Below are 27,034 nucleotides of genomic sequence, written 5' to 3'. Positions count from 1 at the left end.
CTAGACTATGGAGACCTCCATTTTATGTACGCTCCTCATCAGTTTTAAGAAATTGGTATATCACAGCTTTGTGTTTTATTACTGGTTGCAGCTATTGTGTACATCACTGTTCCTTATATGATGTCACACGTTGCCCATCGTTGGCCATGTAATGTTATTACATTAATGGAATTTGTCTTCTGCTTTTAACCCATCCCTGAGGAGCAGTGGGCAGCCATTTTGCGGTTAAGGGACTTGCTCAACATCCCACAGTGATGGCCCAGGTGAGGCTTGAACTGGCAACCCTCCGATTACAAGCCCAGCGTCCTTAACCACTAGGCCACCACTCCCACTCTTTGAATGTTCGAAGACTTTTATTTTTAAATCTATTCTTGGACTTATACTTACATATTTGTGTTTATACATGTGCAAAAATATCAGTCAGTATGGCCTGTGCTCTCATGATACCATACAGATGCAGGTCCTGAGCCTAAACTGTGAAAAAGATGGACAGGACATACTCCTGAGAAAGTGAAGCTTTTATTGTTAGAGCTCCCCCTGCTGTGTTACCAGGGCTCCTCCCACTGGCCCTACTGCACAGACTCTGGCTCCAAATGACGTCCAATTTGCAAGATGGCCGTGCCTCTACGCGCCGTATTTTGAACGTTGAGTGGGAACAGCTACAGTACACTCCAGACTGGTCTCGAGAGTGAGAACTGAACTGGGCAAAAGGGCATTTACATTTTCTGCCTCGTCTTCCTGGAATGATGTGTAACTCTGAGGGAATTCAAGACAGTTATATAAGACAGAGAAATAAGCTCAATGGGATCTTGTAACTGTGTATCTAAACATGTAAACCTCACTCTTGCTCTTTAATATTGTGTGATCACATTTTATTTTTGTTTTGTGTGTGTCTGCTGTAAATCTTCTGTTTTTTTGTGCTGCCGTCTTGGCCAGTTCACTCTTTTTAAATCAGTTTTTTACCTGGTTGAAAAAGGATATTGATAGTTTGATTGATAGTTTGATTGATAGATTGATTAATTGAGTATCATCCTCTGTGTGTTATTAACAGCTCCTTCACTCTCAGGTTGTGTCGAGTGTTATAGCCTGTGTCGCTGTTGTGTGAGAGTTGTGTTAGTGTGAGAACATCCAGAATGGTCTTCATTACGAACCTTCCACCCACAGCTCTGCTGATGAAGTCAGGTTCTGGTAGCTGCAGGAGTAGCGACCGCGGTCCTCCGGCTTCAGGTCTGTGATCAGCAGCTTCTGAACTTTGTGTTTGACCTCAGACTTGAAGCGTCCCTTCATCTCTAAGTGTTCCCCGTTTTTAAACCACTGAGCCTCTACGTTAGGGACGGACAACTGACACACCAGAGAGCACGTCTGTCCTTCCTTACCAGACACATCCTGCAGCGGCTTCTCCACCTCCAACTCTGGAACACACACACACACACACACACACAGAGCAAGATTTAACAACTCAATACTCAACATTTAGTCCATTTCAACTCCACATACTCCCACATCTATCTGCTGCTGCTCTGACCTGTGACGGTGAGTTTGGCGCTGGAGATGTGTGGTCCACAGACCACGCGGTAGTTCCCCTGGTCACTGCTCTTACAGCCTCTGATCCTCAACACGTGGCGCTCTCCACTGATGCTGATTTGGTACTTGTCGTTGGTGTCTAGTTTCTGCGTGCCTTTGTACCAGGACAGAGTGATCTCAGGGTAGTTGATCTTCACCTCACACTCAAACACGGCATCAGCGTCAGCCACCACCGACTGGTTGGAGATGTCCGCTACCACGGTGACGGGCTGCAGGTCCACAGGAAGTAGAAAACAGGTGAGATTAAAGAGGTCAGAGAGAATACGGGTAAGAAACTATTCTATTGAACAGACGGGAACTATAGGACAGTTTACAGTTTATTTCAAACTGCTATAAGAGCCTGAACTCTTCAGTTTGATTTAGTGGTGTTACGGTCAGAGTAGTAACCATATCAAGTGGTGACTGACTAGTGACTGTAGCTGGTGGGAGGTAAACAATAGATTGGATCACCAGTAGATCAATCACACCAACTCTGGTTCCTTTAATCTTTACTATGTCCAAGTGTTTGTTGTAAACTCCACGTTTTATTGCAATTTATTCATTTACTGATAAGATTTCTCCAGTCATGTGACTTTATGCATTGCTCCTATTGGTTAGTGAGCTTTTCTACAACATGAATTAATCCGTTATGATCCTACAGCAGCACAGAAAGACTGGATCAGTGTGCGTGGTGTGTTTAAGGACCAGTTAGAACCCAGGAACCCTGAGTTTTAGAGATGTTCCTACGGTCAGTGAAGGCACCGTGACCTCTGACCTCTGTACGCTCCATCCTCTTCTGCAAGTCGGCCACCAGTCGTGCCATATCTTCGTCAGACTCTCTGTCTCCACGTTCCACTTCCTGTCAATACAAACATGGCGTCAGAACTCTAGCTTTCACTACAAGAAATCCTGCCGACATCTGATTATTAAGGTGGTCTCATCCATCCTCATCCATCTTCTGAGTCTCACCACTCGTCCACTTTCTTCTGCTTTCTCCTTCTTCAGCTGCTCAATGGCCTGAAGCAGGCCGCGGTAATCTGTGATGCCGTACATACGCGCATACTTCTCGTACTCTTTGGGGTCTACGTTCCTCAGCAGCTCCACGATGTCGATGTCTTTCTCTTCCTGAGGACTTTTCTGCTTCGACGGCGTCCTGAAGACAGTGAGACACTACGTCAAAGACACGTCTCAAAAACAGCACAAATGAGTGTCTGCACGAGGCTGCACTAATGCTGTGTGATATAACCATATATATATATAAGATATAACCCTCTATGGTTTATATGTCTTATTTAAAGTGTGTGTGTCTGTAGCTAAAATATGATGAAGCTAGCAGGCTATCGTGCTACTGCTAAGTAGCACGTTATTATCACCCAGAGATACTAGTTTACAGCAGTGTGAGAGGAGCTGCTGGTCCTAGTGTTGCCACCATCAGCTACTGAAGCCACGCCCACTGCTCAGATCCAGACTAATTCGACATCATTTAACACCAGACATGAGTGTTAAATGTCATCAGGGCGACCGTGGTTCAGGTGGTAGAGGGTCGTCTTCTGATCGAGAGGTTGGGGGTTCGATCCCAGTACCTGACTATGTGTCGAAGTGTCCTTGGGCAAGACACTGAACCCTAAGTTGCTCCCAGTGGTCGACTAGTGCCTTGTATGTCAGTCCTGTCCCACTGGTGTGTGAATGTGTGAATGAGCTGATATGTAAAGCTTTGAGACTGTTTCAGTGGTGATAAAGCTCTATATAAATCTAGTCCAAGTCCAAATGTTTAGTTTAGAGACACTAAATGAATACTGTGGTATGTGGAGGTGAATCACTGCTTTTTTATCCACATTGGGTCATTAAACTGAGTCCCTACAGCTAATGTGACTCTATCAAGATAAACAGCTGCAAACATGTCTCACAAATGTTAGTGTTTTTTAGAGATTATAAGTTAACCAAACCTCTACTATCATATATGATCTTTGATGGAGTGAAATTCACTACAGGTACGGTATAAAACCATTATTGTTGCTTTTTGCGCCCCCTGGTGGCATTTCCACATATTTACAAATCTGAACAGGTGACAGCAGTATATGTAGCAAAAGTCACCAATATTCCTTCATTGAGAAGATTCTTAAAGGAGAAGTACCATTTATTTTTATATATAATAAAATATATAATGAATAGCAATTTTAATTTTAAGGAAGAAATACCGTTATATCATTATTGTGATATAAATCTACCTATATCACACAGCACTAGGCAGACAGGTCTGTGTGTAAACTAGATGTGTGGCGCCCAATGCTAAAGGACCATTAGCTGTTAGCTTAGCCTGTGATAAATGTGATTAACTCTCACTTCTTCAGCTTGGCACGCAGGTCTCCCTCCAGCTGTGTGGCCCCCTTCTTCTCGTCCACGTGCATGTCCACGCCACACTCGATCTCCCCGTGCTTGTTGGTGGCCACACAGCGGTACTGACCCGAGTCTGACTTGGTCACCTCCCTGATCTCCATCTTGGCCTCGGAGCCTCGCTGCTCAATTGAGATCCTCCCACCATGGGTCAGCTGCCTCCACTTACCCTTCATCCACTTCACACTGGGGATGGGCTCCCCCCCCACCTTAGCAATGAAGGTGGCCATTCCCTCTGCGGATTGGACGGAGCAGGGTGACAACATTAGTGTGTGTGTGTGTGTGTGTGTGTGTGTGTGTGTGTGTGTGTGTGTGTGACTCACTCTCCGTGGTGTGGACGGTCTTTGGCTCCTCGACGAAGAACAGGTTGTCCAGTTTTTTGGGTGAAGGAGGTGGAGCTTCAGTTGGAGGCTGAACAGCTCCTGGTTTTTCTGAAAGGGTTCGAACAACCAATCAGATTAGTTTAGACTAAGATTAGTTGAGACCAGAGCTTTATTCCATAAAGCAGGTTATGTTCAAACTCTGAGTATGTTCAGGCTCAAATGAGGGAAACTCTGAGTATCTCATTCCTAAATGTGAGGTATGTTCTTCTCTGAGTATGTTACCATGGTAACATCATCCATGAACTGAACCTGGTCACTGACAGGTTTTATCAAAGAAACCCTGGGTGGAAGGGGATTTTCTAATCCACCATTGTGGCATCTTCAACCTAAAGGACTCGATCCCTCACAGTTAAAAAGAACCTGGAGAAGGTGGACCAGAGAAAGTGGATCGAGAGAAGGTGGATTTAGAGAAGGTGAACTAGAGAAGGTGGACAAGAGAAGGTGGATCTAGAGAAGGTGGACTACAGAAAGTGGACTAGAGAAGGTGGATCTAGGGAAGGTGGATCCAGAGAAGGTGTTTCTAGAGAATGTGGACCAGTTTTCCATCTTGCAGGTCTCACCTTTCACGATAACTTTAGCTTTGCAGAACTCGTTGCCGGCCTCGTTGCTGGCCTTACACAGGTAATCTCCTGCATCATGCTTGGACACCTGGTTGATCTCCAGACACGCCGTCCCATCAGAGAAGCTGATCCTGGTGCTGCCGGCGGACACTAAGTCCTTCCTGTCCTTCATCCACTGAACCTTCAGAGGAGCTGAACCACACACGTGGCAGCTCAGCATCAGCTTCTCTCCCTCGTCCACCGTCAGCGACTTCAGAGGAACGTCAAACACTGGAGGCTTTTTGGCTTCTGTGGACAAATCAATGAATCAGCACGTTTCTCTATCTCTGTCAGTCAAACTGATGACATCACTAAGATCCACTGAGGAAGGAAAACATCTGCAGGTGTCAACATGACACAAAACACAACAAAATGACTCTAGATACGCAACTGCATCAAAAACATTAAAAGGACACAATGAAACATTAATAATTCAGTTCAAAAGGACCTGAAATGACAAGAAAAACACACAAGATGATAGAAGAAAACCATCAACATCAGACACAACTCAACACGCAATACAATCCACAACATGACTCCTAAGACACACAAAAAAGATCAAAATTACACAAAAAAATAATAATATACTGTATAAAAGAACAAAAAATGACAAAAAAAAATACAAAACTACACAAAAAAGCAAAAAATGACACGAAAATTGAGAACTTCTTTAATTAAATGTAAAATTAATAAAAACACAGAAAAGCAACAAATCAATGTTTTTTTTCTGTTGGACAAAAAAAAAAGTGATTATTGAGCCCTGTGCGTGGACTGTCAGGTAAACCCTTAGACCCCAGGTTCCCAAAGTGGGGTACGTACCCCTAGGAATAGCATGGCCCCCGCCCCCTGCATTGCTATAGAATACTAAAACCTAGAACATTTTGTAGACATTAAATTCTGCCTCGTACTGCTGCACAGGCAAATAGTTCCTACTGCTTATTTACAAGTTTAGAATTATTGTTAAAGTTGTATTTCACAGTTTCATGATGATCAATATTTTGCATAACTGTTATATGTTTTTTTTCTAAAAAAAGAGAGAATTGTTTCAATGTCAGTTGCCTAATATTTTTAATAAATCTAAAAGTTGTAATTCTGAATAAGTTATTTTCTTGTGTATTTACAGATTATTATAATTTTTATTATATATTATTTCTTAACAGTATAGGTAAAATTCAGGGACAAATTTCACTGTAGGGCTACATTGTTTATGACATTATATCATCATGTTTTATAAGTGTGCAGGAGTAGGGGGTACATGGGTTCAGGTTAAAGGTCTGAAGGGGTACGTGACTGTGAAAGTTTTGGAACCACTGCTTTAGACCCACCTGTGATGCCCACAGTGACCTCACAGGAGGCGTGGCCTGCTTCGTTGGAAGGCGGTACACCTGTAGGTGCCGCTGTCGGTCACCTGACTGCTCCTGATGCACAGCACGGCCACGCTGCTCTTAAAGGTGATGTCGAACTTGTCGGATCCTGAGATCTCTCTTTCGTCCTTGAACCAGCTGACGGACATAGGTTGAGAACCAGACAAACGGCTCTCGATCTTCAGCAGCTTCCCCTCCGTGTCCTCCATGTGCTCCGACGGCTTCTTGGTGAACATCGGAGGGTTTTTACGCTCTGGAACACAGAGGAAGTGAGGATATGAGGCCAGACTCAACCAGTTATGATCATTGTTATAGTGGAGGGAATATATTGATTTATGGTAGTGTCATACATTGTTATACATACAGTATGTTATGGTACCCTGTCTATTACCGTCTGTGGCTCATGGTTTCCTGTCTGGGGTAACATACCCTGTCTTATCTGAGCATGTGTGTTCAGAGAGCCATTAGGAGGGCTTCTGTTTCCACTCAGGTGTGCCTGATTCTCCTGGTTACCTTCCCTGTACTACCTAAGGAGTGTTTGTCAGTACAGGAGGTCTACTATCCTGGTACCACAGTTAGCTTCCTGTGACTACCTTTGTTTGCGCTGTACACCTGGCTCCTCCTCCTGATCCCTCCCCTATCCAAACCCTCCACATCACATTGCAGATAGGCTGACCCAACAATGACATTGCGTACCTTTAACAGTGACGGCAGCAGAGCAGGAGTCCTTCCCCATGTCGTTGGAGGCGTGGCAGAAGTATGTTCCCGTGTCGCCTTTGTCCGCTTTCAGAACGCTGAGTCGGGCCGTGTTTTCCTCACAGCTCATTTTGTAGTTTCCTGCTGAGCGAATGTCTTTATGGTCCTTGGACCATGTGACCTTGATGGGGGCAGAGCCAGTCATGTGGCACTCCAGCTCAATGCTGTCGCCGACTGTCACTTCCTGCGCCGTCAACTTCTGTCAAAGAATGGAGGGTAGCGTGGCTCTGCACACACACAAGCGCACACATACACATTACACACACACACACACACACACACACTGAGTTAATACCCTGTCTGTAGCTGTTTCCATTACTAAATAGATATAGATGGTGCGCTAGCGCCCCCTCACAATCTGAGGTCAAAAGCTGAATAGGTTTAACTTCTGGGTGAACATGAATGTGCTGTCTTGGTGAAATAAAATTTAAATAAACATTTTGAAATGATCAAACCACTCCAAAATAACAAATGCACAAACTCTGGGTATTTGGAAGCTGTTGACAAAGTTTGAGGTCAAACAGACACCGCGTCAGGGAGATATTCGCTACACACACACATGTACAAGCACACACACAGACCTTTCTTGTATTATAGTATAGATAGATGCTAAGAAATATCTGAGTCTCCTCTTCTGTTCACACGTACCGCGTCATGTTTACTCAAAGAGAAGTGGTCATGTGACCAGGTAGGTGACGTGTAATTGCGGAAAAGGTGTTTCCATAGCGCTTTTACGACACATTTCAATATCGAAACGTCTGAAAAACCTCCTCATGAAAGCATAAAAACTTTCTAGAGATATTTGAGTGTTTTTTCGAATTCAGGTGTTTCCATTACCAGTTTTATTGAGATATTTCTGTTTGAACGGTGAGACAGTAAAATAATAAAATGGGATGTGGGATAAAACTAGGCTTAACTTTAGACACGTTAATCCCAAATACCTTTAGGTACTACCACTCACTCATTCCCCCTGTCCACAGCCACCAAAAAAAAAAAAAAATAATGAAAAAATAAAAAATAATAAAAATGAAGACCACACCTTGCAGGGTGAGTTTGGCCCTGCAGGAGGCCGTGCCCACGTTGTTGGTGGCCACACAGGCGTACTCGCCCGAGTGCCTCATCTCGCCGCGTTTGATCTGCAGCACAGCCATGTTGTCATCGTACGTTGTGGAGAAGTCGGAGCTGGGTCGGAGAGGCTCCCCGTCCTTCAGCCACGACACCTCGATGGGTGAGGATCCGGCGACGCGGCACTCGAAGCACACCGGCTGACCCTCCATCTGCTGCAGGCTGGTGATCTTCTTAGGGAAGGTGGGCGGAGTCCTGGCCTCTGCAAAACAACGAGAGTGAGATGCACTCCCAGCAGTGGGCGTCACAACAAGCAACAAAGACTTTTAAAACTGTTGATTTGCCTTCTTTGATCAGTTTGATCAATTCAAGGTAACAATTATCTGTTTATTTTGTACTTCTGTACGTTTCTAAGGACACTATGGGTTCTTACACCTGCTCTAGTCGGGCTGTGTTTTTTCTTACCGAGCACATTGAGCTGGCAGGTGGAGGAGGCGGAGCCAATCTTGTTCTCAGCCTTGCAGGTGTACTCTCCGATGTCAGCCTTGGCGGCCTTGCTGAGCTTCAGGCAGGCGGTACCTTTGGAGTATTCCAGTTTACAGGTCGGACTGGAACGAACTTTCCCGTCGGCCTTGAACCAGGACACCTTGATGTCGGGCGTGCCAGCGACCTGACACCTGAGGCACACGGCATCCCCGGCTGTCACCTCCATCGGCTCCAGGGACTCCACAAAGTACGGAGGCTCTGAAAACACACAGAAGTTCAACCTGACGGTCATTATTTTAACTTTATCACCATAAACATTAACATTTGATAAATGCTTATTTCTAACTAGTTCAATGAAAAACAATGCTCCAGGACTAACTAATGACTCATTTTAACCACATTGACGTGGTAATCGATCAGCAGAGTACGACTCTCACCCAGGATGGACACATCAGCCTCACACGAGTCGTGTCCAGCATCGTTGGTCACCTGACATCCGTAACGTCCTCCCACTTCCTTGTCATCAGTGCTCAGACACTCCAGGATGCAGGAGCTCTCTGTGGTGGTGATGTTGTATTTGTAGGATGCAAATATTTGCTGGTTGTCCTTCAACCAGCTGACGGTGATTTTGGGAGTTCCAATGTAGCTGCACTCCAGAATTAAAGGTCTGCCCTTCTCTACGGACACATCCTTCAGCTTCTTGGAGAAGGCAGCCGGCTCTGAAACACACACACCCAGAGCCAGATACTGAACGCTCATCTAAAACAGATCATGGACCAACTGTTTGAGAGACCAAAAAAATCATCATGATTCTTTGGAACAATGTGAATTTAATAAACTCGACTAGTTGAGTTCATCTCTGGTAATCTTCTGCTTCTGCCTGATCCAGGACCTCTGAGTAACTTTGTTTAAAGACTGTCTAAGGTCACACTGGTGTTTCTGACTTACCTTTGAATGTCAGATGCACAGGGCAGCTCTCCTTCCCGGCGTCGTTGATGATCTGACACGTGTACTCCCCAGCGTGGCTTCGGTCTACGTTGAGCAGCTCCAGCATTGCCTGGTTGTCCTTCAGGGAGAAGGTGCAGTCCCGGCCTACCTGGATCTCCTTGGTTCCTCTGAACCACTTCAACCTCATGGGAGCGCTGCCCTTCACCATGGCTGTGAAGGTGACACTGCTACCATGCTTGGCCTCCATGGACTGAGGAGGAACCACAAAGGATGGAGGCTCTGGAAACACCACCACAGAACACATCAACATCCCAGAACTGCTGCTCTCTGTCCTTAACATGTTTAAAATATAAAAACGGTAGTTCATACTGACCTAACACTACAAGTGAGGCAGATGTCTCAGTGGACCCCGCCTTGTTGACGGCTTTGCACTTGTATATTCCAGAATCAACGAGCCTCAGCGTGGCCAGGCGCAGCACACAGCAGTTCTCACTGAAAGAAATGTCATAAATGGGCCCGCTCTGCAGCTCCTCATTATCATGGTACCAGAAGATGGTGAACGGAGGAGAGCCCGACACTTTACACTCCAGCTCTCCAGCAGTTCCCATCACGGTTTTACAGTCCTTCAGCTTCCTTGAGAAGGTCGGAGGGACTATTTTATCTGAGAAGAGAAATCCACGCATTAAAAGGAAAAACCAAAAACACACACACATGCAAGCACAAAGAAAGATTTAGTAAAGACAGGTCTGTTTAACTTTGTAAAAGTCAGTAAACGTCCCAGTCCAACCAGTGAACTTAGCAAATGCCTCGGTCAGTCAGGAGAACTTGGTAAAGGCTTATCTGACAATATTTGTAGAACTTAGTGGGGAACAAACCTAAAACAGTCAGGTTTATTTTACTGAGGTCTTTCCCGACTTCGTTCATGACCTGGAACGTGTACTCTCCAGAGTCCAACTTTTCTGTGCTCAGCACGTTCAGACTGGAGATCATGCGGGCAAAGGAGATCTTGTACTTCCTGCCAGTAGCTAGCTCCACGCCATCCTTGAACCACTTTGGAACCAGCTCAGGCGTCCCACACACTTTGACCTCCAGAGCGGCGATGTCTCCAGCGGTCACGCTCAGAGCGTCTGGCTTGTCTATGATCTTGGCTGGTTCTGTAATAATTAGAAAGTGAGTAAGCTGTGTTTTTAAGCCAACCTGCAGGAGACGCTATAGACAAGAAACCAAACCAGAACAGGAGAAAGAGAGAATTATATGGTTACAAACCTAGAACCGTCACGTTTGCGAAACACTCCACACTCCCGGCATCGTTTCTGAGCTGACAGGTGTATTTGCCCGCTGTGGCGGCATCGGCCTTAAACACTTTAAGTGCCACCTGGTTGTTCTCAAAGGTGATTTTTCTGTTGTCACCGTCCCTGAGAATGTGATCCTTGTCCTGAACCCAGGACACAGTAATGGGTTCAGAGCCCTTAACGGTGGCCATAAGGGTCACCTCCTCTCCCAGTACCACTGTCATGTTTGACAATTTCTTCCCGAAAGACGGTGGCTCTGAGGAGAGGAGACAACATCGCAGTCAGCAGGGTGAGAGTAACCTTAAAAACCATGTTGATGTGAGACCTACTGACCTCTCAGTTTAACCGAAGTCCGGCAGCTGTCGCTTCCTACACTGTTTGACACTTTGCACTCGTACTCGCCGGCATCGGCGGACTCTATCCCAATGATGTGCAGCGTGGCCGACCTGCCCTCGCCAACCATCTTAAACTTTCTGCTCTCCATGAGAGGTTTTCTGTCTCTGAACCAGGTGATCTGGAACGGAGTTGTACCGCTCATCTCACAGTACAAGCTCACATCCTTTCCCTTCAGCCCCTCTACGGGCTGAGGTACTTTGATAAAGGACGGAGCATCTACAGAAAGATCAGAACACGGTTAAAGGCACGCACCCGTGGAACACCACCAAAGGCCGAACCTTAAAGCTGAAACCCAGGACCAAAAGAACCCCCAGCAAGGGTGGAGGGACGCAAAAAACTGACACGGCAAGAAAAACTTCTATATGTGATGTTTGTTAAAATGCTAAAAGTCTGGTTTGGACTGGAAAACCTGACTAGGTTTGAGTTTAGTAAGATAAAGGATGGTGAACATCCAAGGGAGATATGGCGTTCTCATGTTCAGGAAGTCTAACTTCTACACTTTAGACTCCAGAGCAAACCAACATTTCTCTAATCAGAAAAACAGATCCACATTGTATCTGCAGCTCCTGAGGAGAATGTCAAGTCTTTAGTTTTAATGAATCTGTGGAGAACTGTGCAATGTTGGGTGTGCTGGCTAGTCTGGTTTTATTTGGAGGACGACGGGGACGTACGGACAGTATGTACGAGGGCATTGGTGCGTTGGTGTAACGGATTCCAGCTTTAAGCTTGGCAGACCTCTGAGTCTAAGAGGCTGACCTTTGACACTGAGCGTGCTGCTGCAGCTCACACTGCCAGCATCATTCTGAGCCTCACAGGTGTAAACGCCTTCATCATTAAAGCTTGTGCTCAGCAGCTCCAGGACGGCTACAGAGTCTACAAATGAGCTCCTGTAGTTCCCGCCCTCTTCCACCTTGTGGTCGTGTTTGAACCACGTGACTCTGAGCGGAACCGTGCCGCTGACTTTACATTCCAGGCGCAGGGACTCACCCTGTTTCACTGACTTTGTGGCAGGGAGTTTCAGCACAAACTCAGGCGGTTCTGGAAAGCCAAAACAAAGACACTTTACTTAAGCTGAAGAAGTGTCATGACACAGTTAGTGAGAGCATGGGCTCAGCTACTGGTTCCAAACATGAACACACCATCAGCCCCAATAACAAGCCAGGACCCAATCCACCTTAAATTACTCCTTTTAAACATAAGGCAGTTTGAACCTGAGATAATACAGACAAACTAAACAAGAACAGCTTTAGTTAGCCTTTTTCTATCCTGAAATTTAAACTAAAAAACATATCTAAGGAGAAAGTTCATTAGAAGTATAGCAAAAGTACTGAATCAATTTTTTGATTGTAGTCTTTATTACATAATCTAATCTATATCTGTAACAAGGAACAGGAACAGATCTTTGTTTTTAGAAATTTAAAAACTTTTTCTAAGCTGCATTCTGTTTGTTTGCACTTCATACTTGTTTTGTGTGATTGTTTGTTGTGTAAAAACATTTCTTGGTCTTTTTTAAAGATTAGAATAGAATAGATTAGAATAGGCCTTTATTGATCCCAGAGGGGAAATTCACTTTTGCAGCAACAAAATAAAAATACAGTATGAAACAAAAATAAATATTAAAAAGAAAAAGATAATCGTGTAAATGTAAGAACTGTAGGTCAGACATAAATTAGAAAAAACAAAAACAAAACATTGAAGATATGAAGATGTAGTTAAAATGATTTTGTTGATTGGGTCACAGCTTGTTATTATGAAGGGACAGTGTTATGGTAAGCAGATGGAATGAGCTGCAGATGATCAACACTGAACACATGAAGCCATGAGATGCAGCAACCGAAGACATTAGTTTGTAAGATGCAGTCCAACCTTTGACCATCAGGTCTGCGCTACAGCGCACTGATCCAGCTTCGTTGCTGACTTGACAAGAGTAAAGTCCGCTTTGAGGGACGCCCACTGCGTGGAGCTCTAAAAAGCACGACATTCCTTCCAGCCCCGTGAAACACGTGGGCCCGGTCATGAGCTCGCTGTCTTCTTTGAACCATTTGACCGTAAATGGGGGCGTTCCCTTAAAAGTGCTTTTGAAGCGCACGGTGGCGTTGGGCACCGTGGCCTGAGACTCAGGTGGCATCACAAAGCTGGGAGGCTCTGAAGGCAACACAAGATACAGTAGGTTAAAGAGGAACTCACCTTAAACCTCAGAACACACTGGAAGGATGAGGGCTGACCTTTGACCCTGAGGGATCCACTACACTGACAGCTTCCTGCTGCGTTGCTCAGGGTGCACGTGTACAATCCTGCGTCAGACTGTTCTAGCTGCTCTATCTCCACGGACACACAGTTGTCCTGCTGAATGAGTTTGTGTTTGACCCCAGAGGAGATTCTAGCTCCATCTTTCTGCCACTCCACAGAGATGGGCAGCGAACCAGAGACTTTACACGTGATGTGAACAAAGGAGCCCAGGATCTCCTGCATGTCTGCCAAGGCTTTGATGAAGCTGGGAGGAATGACTTGTTCTGTAGAAGAGTTTGGTAAGCAGCGGTTAACTCTGATCAAGAGGTTAGCGTTTAGACAGTGCAGGTCCCACTGACCTAAAACCACCAGTTTCACTTTACAGGAACTACTGCTGATGTGGTTGGACACCTCAAACGTGAACTCTCCTTCATCCTCTCTCTGAGCAGCCTGGATCTTCAGGCTGCTGACATTCTTTTGGAAGGTCAACTTGTGCTGTCGGATGGACTGAATCTCTCGCCTGTCCTTCATCCATTTCACTCTGAGCTCAGGTGAGCCTGTCACCTTACAGTCCAGACTAACTGGATCTCCCACGGTTACCCTGATCACCTCAGGCTTCTCTGTGATCTGAGGAGGTTCTACAACACACAACAAACATTCACACACGTCCAACTCTGAGCAGACACACAGTTGATGGATTTACTTGGTCAGTAATGGTTACCTTGAACCGTGAGTGTGGCGGAGCACTTATCCTGCCCGGCTTCGTTTACCGCCTGGCAGGTGTACTTCCCGCTGTGAGAAGCCTCGCAGGAATGTATTCTGAGAATGGCCACATTGTTCTCAAACATTCTCTCAATCTTTGGATCCTCTAGAATCCAGTTACCGTCTTTTTGCCACTGAACAGATATGGTGGCTGTTCCTGCCACAACGCACCTAAACTCTGCTTTGTGACTCAACACTGTGGCCACACTCTGAACTTTCTCAGTGAACTTTGGTGGTTCTACAATAAGAAGATCATTACTGAGTTGAAGTAAGCTTAAGTCAACATGTAGACTTACACACTACAGTAGACAAACCTTTGAGGCTTAAGGAGGTCTTACAAGTGCTGCTTCCCACTTCATTGCTAACAAAACACTGATATTCACCGACATCTGCTTCATCACATTTGTGGACCTGCAGACCCACTGCCTCGTTGGTCTGGGAGAAGCCATGTTTGGCACTGGGTTTGACTTCCTTTGCGTCTTTGTGCCATGTTATCTGAAATGGACCGGTCCCTGTGACCTGGCCATTGAAGACAGCCGAGGAACCCTTAACAACATCCACAGGGTTCGGTTCCCTGATAAATGAAGGCGGCTCTGTGATGAAGGAAAGAAAGCATCAAAGCTGCTTCTGTTTCTAAAAGTTTAATAGGACACACAGTGACTCTAATGGAATTGTTTTGGTTCAATACGCTTTGACCCTAAAGGCCTTTTTCTTTTTAATCTAACTATTAAATGTAAAAATGCTTGTCAGAAGAAATAGTTGCAAAGAGCTACCTTAATACCATGTGGTTTGTACTTTTAATGGCCTCATTCTGCCATAACTAACCTTTGATCTGGAGCTCCAAGCTGCAGCTTTCACTGCCCGCCTCATTGCGAGCCTCACAGTAGTAAATTCCACCATCTTTGATCTCAGCCCCGCACACCTCCAGAGAGGCCACAGAGTTCACAAAAGTCATCTTGTATTTGTTACTGTGGCTGATCTCAGAGCCATCTTTAAACCAGCAGATGTCTATCTCAGGTGTACCAGTCACCTGGCACTCAAACACTTTACTCTGACCGGGTCGCATCACCGACAGGCGGGCAGGTGTCTGTGTGAATTTAGGAGGCACTGAGGAACCAAACAAGAGCACAGGTGAGCCTCCAGGTGGAGTGCAGTGAAGAGAAGGGAGTATGTTTCCATCCATCTGATGTTAAGCGAGAGTTTGTCTAGAGAGAACTTTGAGCACATTCCTCACCCTAAACCACATGACAGGGTTCGTCCTGTTAGAAGATGGAACTGGTATTAAATGGATAACTTCCACATCCAATCCAGTCAGGTCAGTAATCAGTCCCTTTCATTTGTCCACATCCACATTTAGCTCAAATACTTTAACCATGTAGGACAAACTTAAAGTGAAGTCAGGTCAAACTTGATGCAATCACATACCTGCCAAGTGAAGACTTATTCTGATTCCACACTTGTGTTGACTGTCATTACAACAGACCACAACTAAGGCCAAATAAAGTTGGTCTCAGATCTATAGATCTCAGATAGGTGTTTCATCTAAGGATGTTCTTCAAATGTCACACATCATGTTTAGCTCGTGTCATGTTTGTAAGCTGCACTGAAATTAAGCTTTTGGAGAACAGGCAATCCCTCTAGGTGATGCGCAGATGGCTGGAAACATACTTTTACCTATTTTAACTTAAAAACAGTCACCTTTGACAAAGAGTGCTGCCTGGCAGGATGTGGAGCCCACATCGTTGTGGATTTTACAGATGTAGTCTCCAGAGTCTGAGGTTTTTGCAAAGAAGATCTGCAGAGAGCTGGAGGTGTTGTCTTTAACCACAGAGTAGTCTGCACTGGATACAATCTCCTTCTGGTTATTGAACCATTTGATTGTCAGAGGTGGTGTGCCAGAGACCAGCAAGTTAAATTGGACCTTAGAACCAGGTAAGACATCCATGGATTCAGGTTTTTCAAGAATACACGGAGGTTCTGAAAGACATAAAGGCTTGTAAGACCACAACCAGTGTTAACCTGCTGGTGACTCCTAAAAAACACAAAGATCAAACCTTTGACGAACAGGGTCCCTGAGCACTGGACCCTCCCTGCCTGATTGGCAGCGATGCAGGTATAACTGCCGCTGTCTTTAGGGTCCAGATCAGAGATCTCAAGGAAAGCAACATTCTCAAAAAAGGTGCATTTGTGTTTGTCGTCGCTCTGGACCTCTTTCTGGTCTTTGTACCATTGTATGGTGATGGGCAGAGAGCCCGACACCAGACACTCCAGATGTGCAAACGAGCCTTTGATTCCCTCTGTCTGCTTCAACTTTCTCGTAAAAGATGGAGGGATTATTTGATCTGATATGGACAAAAAAGAACCAGAGTGAGCGGCAGCGTTTCACGTTTCTGTCAGTAGATTAAACTTCTAAAACAAAGACTAACCCAGTACGGTGAGTGTGGCCTCGCACGAACTCCTTCCTACATCGTTTGACACCTCAAAGGTGTATTCGCCATAGTCACTCTTCTCTGATTTATTAATCCTGAGCACCGAACTGTTAGCTGTGCTCTGCACTTTAAACCTCTGGCCTGATGTCAGCTCCTGGCCAGCCTTCAGCCAACGGACCTTCAGCGGTTTAGTGCCAGAGAAGTGAGCCTCCAGCAGGGCCGGGTCTCCCTGAGTCACACTGATGGACTTCACCTCCTCTGTGACCTTCGCTGGTTCTGAGACACCAAATACAAGTCAGGCTGATGTTTCCACCTCTCTGACATACACCCAGTGTGTATCAAGCTCATGACATGGATGTAGGAACAGTTATACAGTAATTTTACTTCACACTATAGGGATCCTTGTTTTAGATAAAGATCTACTACATAGAAAAAAACATTTGAATGCCCTGTTCACAGTTCTGTTCCTTTCTAAGAGCCTCTAGAGTTTCTGTATTTATAGTCAAATCTAGTCTTAACACCAACACTAACACTCATTCTACTGAATGGTTGCTCGGATACTGAGGGTACTGTTACTATTAATCACTGCTGTTCTGTTCTGGTATCCACAAACATTTGTTAGAACCACTGTTCTCAAACGTTTTACCATCTTTACAAAACCAAAGTTTTACCAGAAGTTTATAGAAAACACTTAAAAAGTGTACTTAGTAATACTTGTTTAAAAACTTAGGAAAAAAGCCAAAAACTCCAGAAGTTAAAAATCTGCGCTAACTTTTAATTTAATTTATTTTTTTTATAATAAAAGAAAAGAGCCTTCAGTTTGAGAGCTCTGATTATTAATTGTTCAGCAGTGTATTTAAGGTCAATGCAGTTGAAAAGCCTTATTATCAGGTTTCAGACTCTGTAAGCTGCTCTGTTCTAAAGCTGGAAGAGTATTAGATGAAAGAATCTACTCCAGGGGAACCAACCTTTGACAGTGAGCACAGCAGAGCAGGTCTGAGTGCCAGCCTGGTTCTGAACGTGACATGAGTACTTTCCCCCATGTGTGCTCTGCAGGCTGGAGATGTGCAGCTGAGCCGTCCTGTTCTCAAAGGTAATGCGAATAGTTTCGGTTTCTTTAAGCTCGTGGCTGTCTTTCAGCCAGTTGACCATCATAGGCTCAGAGCCTTTTAAAACGCACTGCAGGAGGACCTCACAGCCAAGCAGAGAGCTGAGGCTCTCCAGCTTCTGCACGAAGGAAGGCGGCTCTGAGAGGAACACATTTCATAGCAGTTAAACATCAACGATAAGAAAGGGTTTATCCTCAAAGCGGTCACTGCTCTGTGAGAACCAACCTTTCAGAGACACGCTACAGTCACATGATGCTTTTCCCACTTCGTTCTCCACGGTACACTGATATGTGCCCACATCTCCAGCCTCCACCGACAGCACCTGCAGTGCCACCAAATCCTCCTTCACTGTGATTCTGTGTCTTTTATCATTCCTGATTACCTTGTTGTTCTTATAATAAGATACTTTAAAGGGGGCAGAGCCAGAGAGGGGACATTCGAGCATCATCTCAGACCCTTTGACAACATCTTTGGACTCCAAAGTACGAACAAACTGTGGAGGATCTAGAAGGAAACAGCACGAGGTTTACTCTCAGGTATGAAGATGACTAATTAGACAAGCAGGAGCCCGAAGTAACCGTGAGGAGCAAACTGACCTTTTACAGTCACTGTGCTGCTGCAACGGTCGCTCCCAGCCTCACTCATTGCCACACACACATATTCTCCACCGTCCTCAACGGTACAGTTATTGATGTGCAGAGAGGTCACTAGGTCCTCTGAAATAAGTCTGTACTTGGGACCAGAGCTGATCTCCATCTGGTCCTTAAACCACCTGTAGGTGATGGTGGGGCTACCCGTCACGGTACCCTCCAGGTGAGCAGAGTCCCCACTGGTGATGAGTTTGGTTGCCTCCAGTTTGCTGATGAAGATGGGAGGCGCTGAGACGACAGGTTCACATCGTGGGACAAAAGACATGCTGGTGTTAGAGTCAAGTCGACAGAGAGACTATAAATGTGAAGTTGGATGAACACCTTTGACAAACAGCACCACGCTGCAGTCCACTTTTCCAGCATCGTTGGACACTTGGCACGTGTACACAGAGGAGTCCGCAGGCTTTACCGCCTGAAGCTCCAAAGAGCTGGAGGAGGAGTCTTTCTTAATGAAATAAGAGCCTTCGATTAGGATTTCTTTCTCCTCTTTGAACCACTTCACAGTCAGTGGAGCCGTCCCGGTGAAGGCAGTGGTGAAGGACACACTGCTCCCTGGTATAACGTCCTGGTTCTGTGGTTTTGCTGTGAACATGGGGGGTTCTGCATACCAGTAACACAATAAGGAAGATTTACCATTACCAGGTTTGCACTCACACACACATACATATAAACAGACAGAAGAAGCCTCGGTGCTGGTAACCTTTGACATAGAGCGAGCCGCTGGTCTCTTTAACACCGGCTGAATTGCTGGCTTTGCATTTGTAAACGCCAGAGTCGGACTTCTCCAGCCCAGAGACCCTGAGCGTGGCAGAGCTGTCTTTGAAATCAGGCTGGAGCTTAGATCCAGCTATAACCTCCTGGTCATCTTTGAACCACACTATAGTCATGGGCTGTGACCCAGACACCTTGCACTCCATGGAGACGTCAGTGCCGATGTTACCATCAACCCTCTTCAGCAACTTGGTGAAAGTTGGAGGCATAATCCGATCTAGTGTTTGAAGACAAAAACATCTCATGCTTTAACTGTGTAACAATATTTAAAGCAGATGTTGCTCTGGTTCTAAACAGACTATATCAGTTTTCTCTTGGTTTTAAGCCCTTTTCAACCCAAACCTTTAAAGATCTGTTACAGCTTCTCTTTAAATGAATCCTAACAGTTCTGTAGACCACCTACAGGAGACTAAAGAGCTGAATATTTTGCACACTATCAAACTTTAAGACTTCTTCTAATACTACAGAACTTAAAACTGCATGTATGTAAATTAAATGATGAATATAACTCCATATTGATTAGTGGGTAATAGAAACAGTAAATATAAAAAATGTGCAGCTAAGACACTTCTGTTGGATTTAAATATCTTTCATGGTAAGACCTAAGCTTAATAACCCCAGTAAAAGAAGAAGCAGAAATGAAGAGTCTGACCTAAGACGGTGAGTGAGCACGTGCACTGGTCTTTCCCCACTTTATTGGACACCTCCATCCTGTACTCAGAGGTGTCTGCTCGCTCTGCACTCAGAATCTTTATTGTGGCCACATTGTCCTTCAGGGCCATCTTATACTTGCGCCCACTGATCATCTCCTTGTTATCTTTGAACCACTTCACTTTGAGCTCAGGGCTTCCACTGATGGTGCACTCCAGAGTAGCCGAGTCACCTGCAGTCACACTAATGGACTCTGCAGGTTCTAGGACCCGGGCTGGTTCTGAGATAGAGCAGACCCATTGGATAAAGAGGTTAGACAGAAGCACTGAGAGGTGTGAATATGTTTCTGACTCAGTTCAGACCTTGTACTGTCAGCGTGGCTTCAGATCTCTGCTGGCCCGCCTCGTTCTCTGCCTGGCACATATACTTCCCCCCGTGACTCATGGCCACGGTGGATATGGACAGGCTGGCTATGTTATTCTCAAACAGCATCCGGACATTAGGATCGTCATCTCTAAGGATGTCTGAGTCCTTCATCCATTTCACAGACATGGGGACTGAGCCCTTAAGAGTGCCGTGTAGTTTGACAGCGTTGCCTACTGTGGCAGTAACGCTCTCCACTTTCTTTGAGAAAGTTGGTGGCTCTACAGGAAAAAACATTAAAAGAAGGCAAAAGGTGATCCCGAGCTGAACTTGAACCTGATCCTGAGCAGGTCTACACACCTTTGAGCCGAGCTGCTGCCTTGGTGCTGACTTTGCCCACCTCGTTAGAGATGATACACTGATACTCTCCTACGTCTGCACTCTCAAAGCTCTGGATCTCCAGCCTGGACAGGCAGTCCTCAGTGGTGATCTTCACTTTCTCACTACTGCCAATGACTTTTTTATTCTTGGACCAGCTGATTTCAAACGGAGCTGTTCCTGCCACCTCACACTGCAGCTGAACTGCTCTGCCCTTCACTGCCTTCACTGTCTGCAGGTCTTTCCTAATGGATGGTGGCTCTGAGTGTACACGGGTGGGGAGAGGGTTTGCAGTTAATACCATGTGTACTAACCACATTGAGAGGAAGTGCAGGACTGGACAAACCTTTCACAGAGACAACGCAGCTGCAGCTCTCACTGCCAGCGTTATTGGACACCTCGCATGTGTGAGTGCCGCTGTCTGTAACCAGCGGCTTTGGGATCTCTAACAAGGCCACTCCTCCTTTGAAAGATATTTTATATTTGTCTCCGTCGGTCAGCTCATGCTCGTTTAAGAACCAGTGGATGTGGAGTGTAGGTGAGCCTTTTACAGAGCACTGCATGCGCGCAGCTACGCCCTGTTTGGCCATTATCTTAGGCTCCAGTTTCTTAGTAAATGTAGGTGGCTCTGAAAGAGTGTTCAATCAAACATCAAAGAGGAAATGCAACACAGATACAAAAGGATAGCAGTGCAGAGTTAGCATCAACAGCTTAGCACCTAGCGGGTCTTACCTTGGACAGTAACCACAGCCTCACAGGATGAGCTGCCGGCCTCGTTGGCAGCCGTGCAAACATACGTTCCCGAGTCCTTCACTTTGGACTTTGGAATCTCAACAACAGCAGTCCTGTCCTCAAATGACACCCTGCAGTCCATGCTCTGGTGGACCTTTTTCCCGTCTCTTGTCCAAGTGACGTTGACACCTGTGTCCTCGTCAACATGGCACTCCAGCCTCAAGGGGTCATTGACAGCGACCGACACTGACTCAGCAGTTTTAACAAAGCGGGGCTTATCAATGACCTTGAGCTCAGTGGTAAAGGTGGCAGTGCCGACACTGTTGGAGGCCTTGCAGAGGTACAATCCAAGATCAGATGGTTCAATGCTCTTAATAAGAAGCAAATACTTGTTTTTTTCACACTTAGTGACATAGTTCTCTTTGTCGGTGACAGCTATGTTGTCTTTATGCCAGACAACTTCCATGGGCGAGGAGCCAGTGAGCGAGCACTGCAGCACGGCCTGTTTACCCACGTACAAAGTCATTGGCTCAGGCTTAGATACAAAAACAGGAGGGTACATCTCTATGGAGAGTAGGTAAAACACAGACATGTTGAGCATGTTTGAACCCAGGACATAAAAATACACCAACATTAGTTTAAATTAGAATGTAAACATGAAACATCTTTAGCTTCAAACGTGACACGGCGTTCTCTACGGAGTCATCACTTCCACAGTGCATCGTGTAGATTCACAGTAAAACAGAAGTGCATGAATATAATTCTCTCTCTCTCTCTCCGACAAACACGCAGAAAAAGCAGGCTGTGGGAAAACGTGCAAGTAGGTCTTACCGGTGACGAGGAGGGAGGCAGAGCACCTAACCACGCCGTGCTGATTGGACGCTTTGCAGCTGTACTCGCTGCTGTCGGCCTTCACCGGGCTCAGCAGCTCCAGGGCAGAGCCGAGGGCGCGGCTCAGGATACGGTACTTGTCACTTTGCTTGATCTCTGTGCCAGATTTGTACCATTTGAAGGTGACATTCGGAGCATCCTCGATTTCACACTCAAACCGGGCATGGTCTCCAACGTTGATCTCCAGAGGAGAAATCCTCTGCTTGAAGACGGGCGGTACTAAGGAGGAAACGTCATGGTCAGCCACGGCAGACTTCACAGATAAACTTTACAAATATCAGATGAGGAGTGGAGAAGATGAAATGTGCAGTGATGAACAGAAACTGAAAGAAGGAAACGGTGAAAGCACAAAGACAAAGCAGTGAAAACTCATGAGTCTATGGCTTCTATTCCAAAAAGCAGAAAAGCAGAACGCGTTCAGTGGCTTTGAGCAGCTACACTTTGACTGATTTGACTTTTATTTTGAAGGCATCAAACCGAGCCATCTTTTTTATCAAATAAGTAGAATTATAAATTTGAGTATAATTCTGCTTGATCTGATTTTTGTCTTGGTCAATAGATGGCCCTGATGGTGTCACTCAAAGCTGTCTGAGTGAAGGTGATGATGAAGAAGAGGAGAAGGAGGAGATGCTATAGGAAGGAAGAGTTGGTAAAAGATGAACCTGAAGGAGAACACAGCATGCCAACGAGACCATGAAAACCCCATGAGAGGCTCCTAAGGACCAGAAGGTGTAAGTTTGAGACAGATCTTGTCCTCAGGAGCCTACAGCAGACAGTGAGTTAGTAGAGACCCAGTGCTCTGGGAGGGTGGAGGGATGAGGACTAAACAAGTGACTGGTATGAAGATGAAGGTTTATGAATGATGGGAAATGAAGGTGCATTTGTTGTAATATCAAACCTTTGGAGACCACAGTCAGCCTGGAAGAGGTGGTGGCTCTGCCGGCTTCATTCTCAGCTTCACAAACATATTCTCCTTGATGCTTCTCCTTCACAACTCTGATGATTGTCAGTGTGTATGTGTCCTGCTCTTTGGAGCACTTGAACTCATCACCAGAAGTCACTACCTGACCATTTAGGAACCAGTTTACCATTGAGACATACTTGATGGTGGTGCTGATGGTCACGCTGCTCTCCTCCTCTACAGATAAGTCTATGAGTGAGAGGACAACCTCAGGTAGTTCTCTCTGCTCTGGTCTGGTTAGTGAAATCTCACTCTCACTGAACACTTCCTTTCTGATCTCTGTGTTGCTAACAGCTGTTGCCGCCGTGACTTTTTTCTGCATTTTAACACTTATTGACTTTACTTCCTGCTTTGAAAGCTGCACAGACTGCTGAACAGCCATGTGTGCCTCGGTAGAGACCCTGACCTGTGAGGACTGCTGTACCTTGGCCGTCCTGGACTCCAGCACCACTAACTTCTGCTCAGCTGCTGCACGCTCCATCACCATTCTGGTCTGAGCCTTTACTGCAGCAGCAGCCTGGGATTTAACAGCAGGGATGTCCAGTGCGCTCTCTACCATACTCACAGTCTCCACCACGGAGGACTGCACTTGCTTTGAGCGTGCCAAGCTGACTGCGCCTCTCTGGGGCTTGTCCAGCTGCATGGTGCCCGGCTGCTCAGAGTTGAGGATCTGAGCCTCTTGGAACACGATGGAGTGAAGAGCTGCCTGGAGCTCAGTCCTGAGGTCTGCAGTTTGAGGATATTTGCCTTCAAAAGCTAAGGTGATCTCAATGGGTGCCCCGGCACTGGTGATTTGATATGAGAACAGGGATCGTTTTGGTTCCCTCTGAACCATGACCTCCTGCACTTCTACAACCTGTAAGCTCCGAACAACATCAGCCAGCAACACCGGCTGCTCACTGGCTACAGCGGACTGAAGAGAGTCTCTGAGCTGACTGCGGATGTTCAAGCTGGAGGGTTTAGGGATCTGGATCATGAAAGTCATTTCTTTGGGGAAAGGGATACTTTCCTCTGACTCTGAAGCCATCAAAGAGAGCTTTGGCTGAGTGCTGACAGACACACTGACTGACTCAGACTTGGTGATCTCTTCAGACACTTCCCCCATCAGGACTCTCTTTTCATCCATCATGATGGACTGCCTGACTGACTGGCCCTCCTGGATCTGAACAGCAAAGTCCTGCTGAGTGGCCTCCAGCTGGATGCTGCTCTCAGTGGATATCTCTTTCTCTTCAACCTGGATGGGTTTAGTCGGCACTTTGGGTTCCAGAGCAGTCCCACAGGTGAATTTGTCCACAGAAGACACACTCTCAGTGTGACCCTCTTCCAGGGTCTGACTGTCAGCTACAGTGGGGATGTGCATCACATTCCATCGCTCTTCCTTCTGTACCAGAGCTCTCTGCTGCTTCACCTTGCTAGTGATAGGCATCTCTTTGGGCAGCTGCATTGGCTGGCTGGAGAGCTGGAGGATGTTTTGAGGTCTGGGTTCAATTCTGAGCTGAGGCTGGACTCCGGTCACTGACTGATCCAGCTCAGAATGATAATCTGCACTGATCTCCCTCCTTTCTTCAGAAGTGGCTGCATGGCTCCTGGTTTTTTCCTGTTTCTGGGCGGCTACCTGCATGTCAGGCTTCTCCATTATGAGGGTGCCCTCTTTGGGCATCACCTCCACAGGCTGGGTGGACTGGAGGTGAAGTGGAGTCTGAGGCTCTTTTATGGGTTGCACAGTCATCGTGGTGACCTTTGCATCAAACTCTGCAGAGTCCTCACAGCCAACAGTGGTCTGCTGGTCTTGGCTAACGGTGTGCAGCAAGGTGGGACTCTTCCTACTTCCAGCTTGCTCAGGCACCGGTTTCTCACAGGTAAAGCTTGTCTCAGACGGTAGGAAGTCTTGGTCTGTGAAGACCTGAAGGTGCAAAACCTGCTCTCCTTCTACCTGAGACTGAACCGATGTGGCACTGTCCAGACTGAGCAGCTGCTGAGTGGGTTCAGCCTTCAGCAGCTGCTTCTCCTCAGCACTCAGAGCTGCTTTCAGGACTTGATCAGTCAGGAAGAACGCTGCCTCTTCAGCAGGTCTCTGCATTGAGAACTCCGCCTCCTTTGACAGAGTTTGTTTGGACTCACTGATGGAGATCTGAACATGTTGGTGCTGTTCCTTTTGAACAGAGGACTTCTGAGGAGAGCCCAGTGTTTCCAGCCCAGCTGTGTGGCCCTCAGTGAGCACCCGACTTTCTGCAGACTGAGCCGAATATAAGATCTTAACACCCTCTGTCACTTTGTAACCCTTTTCCTGGTGTGTCCCAGGTAAGTCCTGAGACTGCTCCTTGAGGATGGGCAGCTGAGACTCAACCTGGTGTCCACTGATGGGGAGTTTAGGCTCTGAGCTGGGTCTGACCGTAGCAGACCTTCTGTCAGCCAGTGGCTGAGTGTTCACTATGGATAGGGGGGTGACTTCTTCGGCAACAGCTGACATCACTTTCTGCTGTTTCTGCTGACCTGCCTGGAGAACAGTGACCTCTGGGCTCTGGATGCGATCACAGTGCTGCTCCATGAGGTCCTGGCTCTCATTAACGGTTGAAGTGAAGGTAGCCATTTGAAGCTGTTTGTTGTAAACAGCCGACACCTCCGGTGGAGGACTAGGTACCACAATGACCCTCTCCTCCACCTCATGAGCCTGCAGCACTGCAGCCTGGTGTGCCAGTCGCTCGCGGTCAACAGTTGCAGCTGAAATATCAGCTTCTGTGAGCGAGCCGACCTGCTCACTGGGAATAATCTGCCGGGCTTCGGTACCAATGGTGTAGACCATCTGGTCTGAACCGGATCTGTCCTGTCCAGGAAGGCTGACCTGGAACAAACGAGACTCTGTGGCCTGTTCACTCACTGACACCTTATAGCCTTTCTTCTGAATCACAGTCATTGTTTCTTGTTTGTGAGAAACAGTTTCTTTAAACACAACCAGCTCTGCACTACAGGTCGCCTCACCAAATGTATTAGAGGCCTGGACAGCGTACAAACCACTGTCCTCCAGTTTAACATTCTTAATATTTAGGAAACCAGACCCATCTGGCTTTGCCACAATAACACAATTTGCACTGGGATGAATCTGGAGAGCCCCCTTAAACCAATTCACTTTGGGAATTGGATCACCACTAGCTGTGTAACTAAAGCAAATCTCCTTCCCTTCAGAGATTCTCACAGGCTGGATCTGAACCACAAACACTGGAGGCCGACCTGTAACTTTGAACATCTTCTCAACCCATTTCTCTGCCTGACTAATGTCTGGCTTTTTCACTTCCAGGTACGTGGTGCATGTGGTCTGGCCAAACCTGTTGCTTGCAGTGCACGAGTACTCGCCTTCATATTCAGCCGTTACCTTGGTGATGACCAGCATGTAAACCTCTTGTTCCTCAATCAGTCTGAACTCAGAGGAGCTGTGGATCACATTACCGTTGTGCGACCACTGAACGCTCGGCTTTGGGAAACCTGACAGTCTGACGGAGAACCGGGCCGTTTCTCCAGAGCTCACGACCACTGGCAAAAGTTGACTCAGGAAAACTGGCTTTTCTTTTTTCTTCTCCAAGGAGGAAGAGTAACGTTTTGCCTCTGGTTTGAGTTCAAGTGTTTTTGTTTTGTGTGTTAGGTGGACACCAGTGGAGAAGCTCTCCTCCTGTTCCTGCACCGAGGTGATGGTGGTGCTAGAGCGCTCTGTCAAGAAAAGTTAAGGAAAGCGCAACACAAAGTCAACAAAAGGACTGTTTTTAGGTGTGTGTGTGTGTGTATGTGTAAAAAATACAAGTTAAAGGAATGTTGAAGAGGAACCTCCCCAATGTCATCATTGAAGTCCATGAGAACTCAACTCAACATT

The 27,034-nt window shown here is 46.3% G+C and overlaps 1 protein-coding gene across 1 annotated transcript in view; it reads right to left on the bottom strand.

Annotated features, from left to right (window-relative positions):
• Window positions 1-27,034, bottom strand: part of ttn.2 (titin, tandem duplicate 2) — a 214,246-nt gene that overhangs the window by 148,177 nt on the left and 39,035 nt on the right. The window contains 41 exon segments of the mRNA XM_028435600.1: window positions 1,152-1,412; window positions 1,526-1,793; window positions 2,339-2,422; window positions 2,533-2,716; window positions 3,907-4,192; window positions 4,281-4,388; window positions 4,901-5,188; window positions 6,265-6,313; window positions 6,315-6,556; window positions 7,000-7,260; window positions 7,263-7,286; window positions 8,099-8,386; window positions 8,590-8,868; window positions 9,048-9,329; window positions 9,559-9,837; window positions 9,932-10,219; window positions 10,434-10,712; window positions 10,825-11,106; window positions 11,184-11,462; window positions 12,003-12,284; window positions 13,113-13,391; window positions 13,472-13,759; window positions 13,835-14,113; window positions 14,197-14,475; window positions 14,552-14,830; window positions 15,063-15,344; window positions 15,936-16,214; window positions 16,292-16,579; window positions 16,664-16,942; window positions 17,635-17,913; window positions 18,001-18,279; window positions 18,372-18,653; window positions 18,747-19,025; window positions 19,126-19,413; window positions 19,849-20,127; window positions 20,210-20,491; window positions 20,571-20,849; window positions 20,935-21,216; window positions 21,321-21,884; window positions 22,152-22,430; window positions 23,110-26,874. Of these exon segments, the coding sequence (XP_028291401.1) occupies window positions 1,152-1,412; window positions 1,526-1,793; window positions 2,339-2,422; window positions 2,533-2,716; window positions 3,907-4,192; window positions 4,281-4,388; window positions 4,901-5,188; window positions 6,265-6,313; window positions 6,315-6,556; window positions 7,000-7,260; window positions 7,263-7,286; window positions 8,099-8,386; window positions 8,590-8,868; window positions 9,048-9,329; window positions 9,559-9,837; window positions 9,932-10,219; window positions 10,434-10,712; window positions 10,825-11,106; window positions 11,184-11,462; window positions 12,003-12,284; window positions 13,113-13,391; window positions 13,472-13,759; window positions 13,835-14,113; window positions 14,197-14,475; window positions 14,552-14,830; window positions 15,063-15,344; window positions 15,936-16,214; window positions 16,292-16,579; window positions 16,664-16,942; window positions 17,635-17,913; window positions 18,001-18,279; window positions 18,372-18,653; window positions 18,747-19,025; window positions 19,126-19,413; window positions 19,849-20,127; window positions 20,210-20,491; window positions 20,571-20,849; window positions 20,935-21,216; window positions 21,321-21,884; window positions 22,152-22,430; window positions 23,110-26,874 (14,262 nt within the window).

Source organism: Gouania willdenowi, chromosome 21 (genome assembly GCF_900634775.1).
Source record: "Gouania willdenowi chromosome 21, fGouWil2.1, whole genome shotgun sequence".
In the NCBI taxonomy this organism is placed as follows: Eukaryota; Metazoa; Chordata; class Actinopteri; order Blenniiformes; family Gobiesocidae; genus Gouania; species Gouania willdenowi.
The sequence above is the reverse complement of the archived record's forward strand: the minus strand, read 5'-3'. Positions and strand labels throughout refer to the sequence as shown.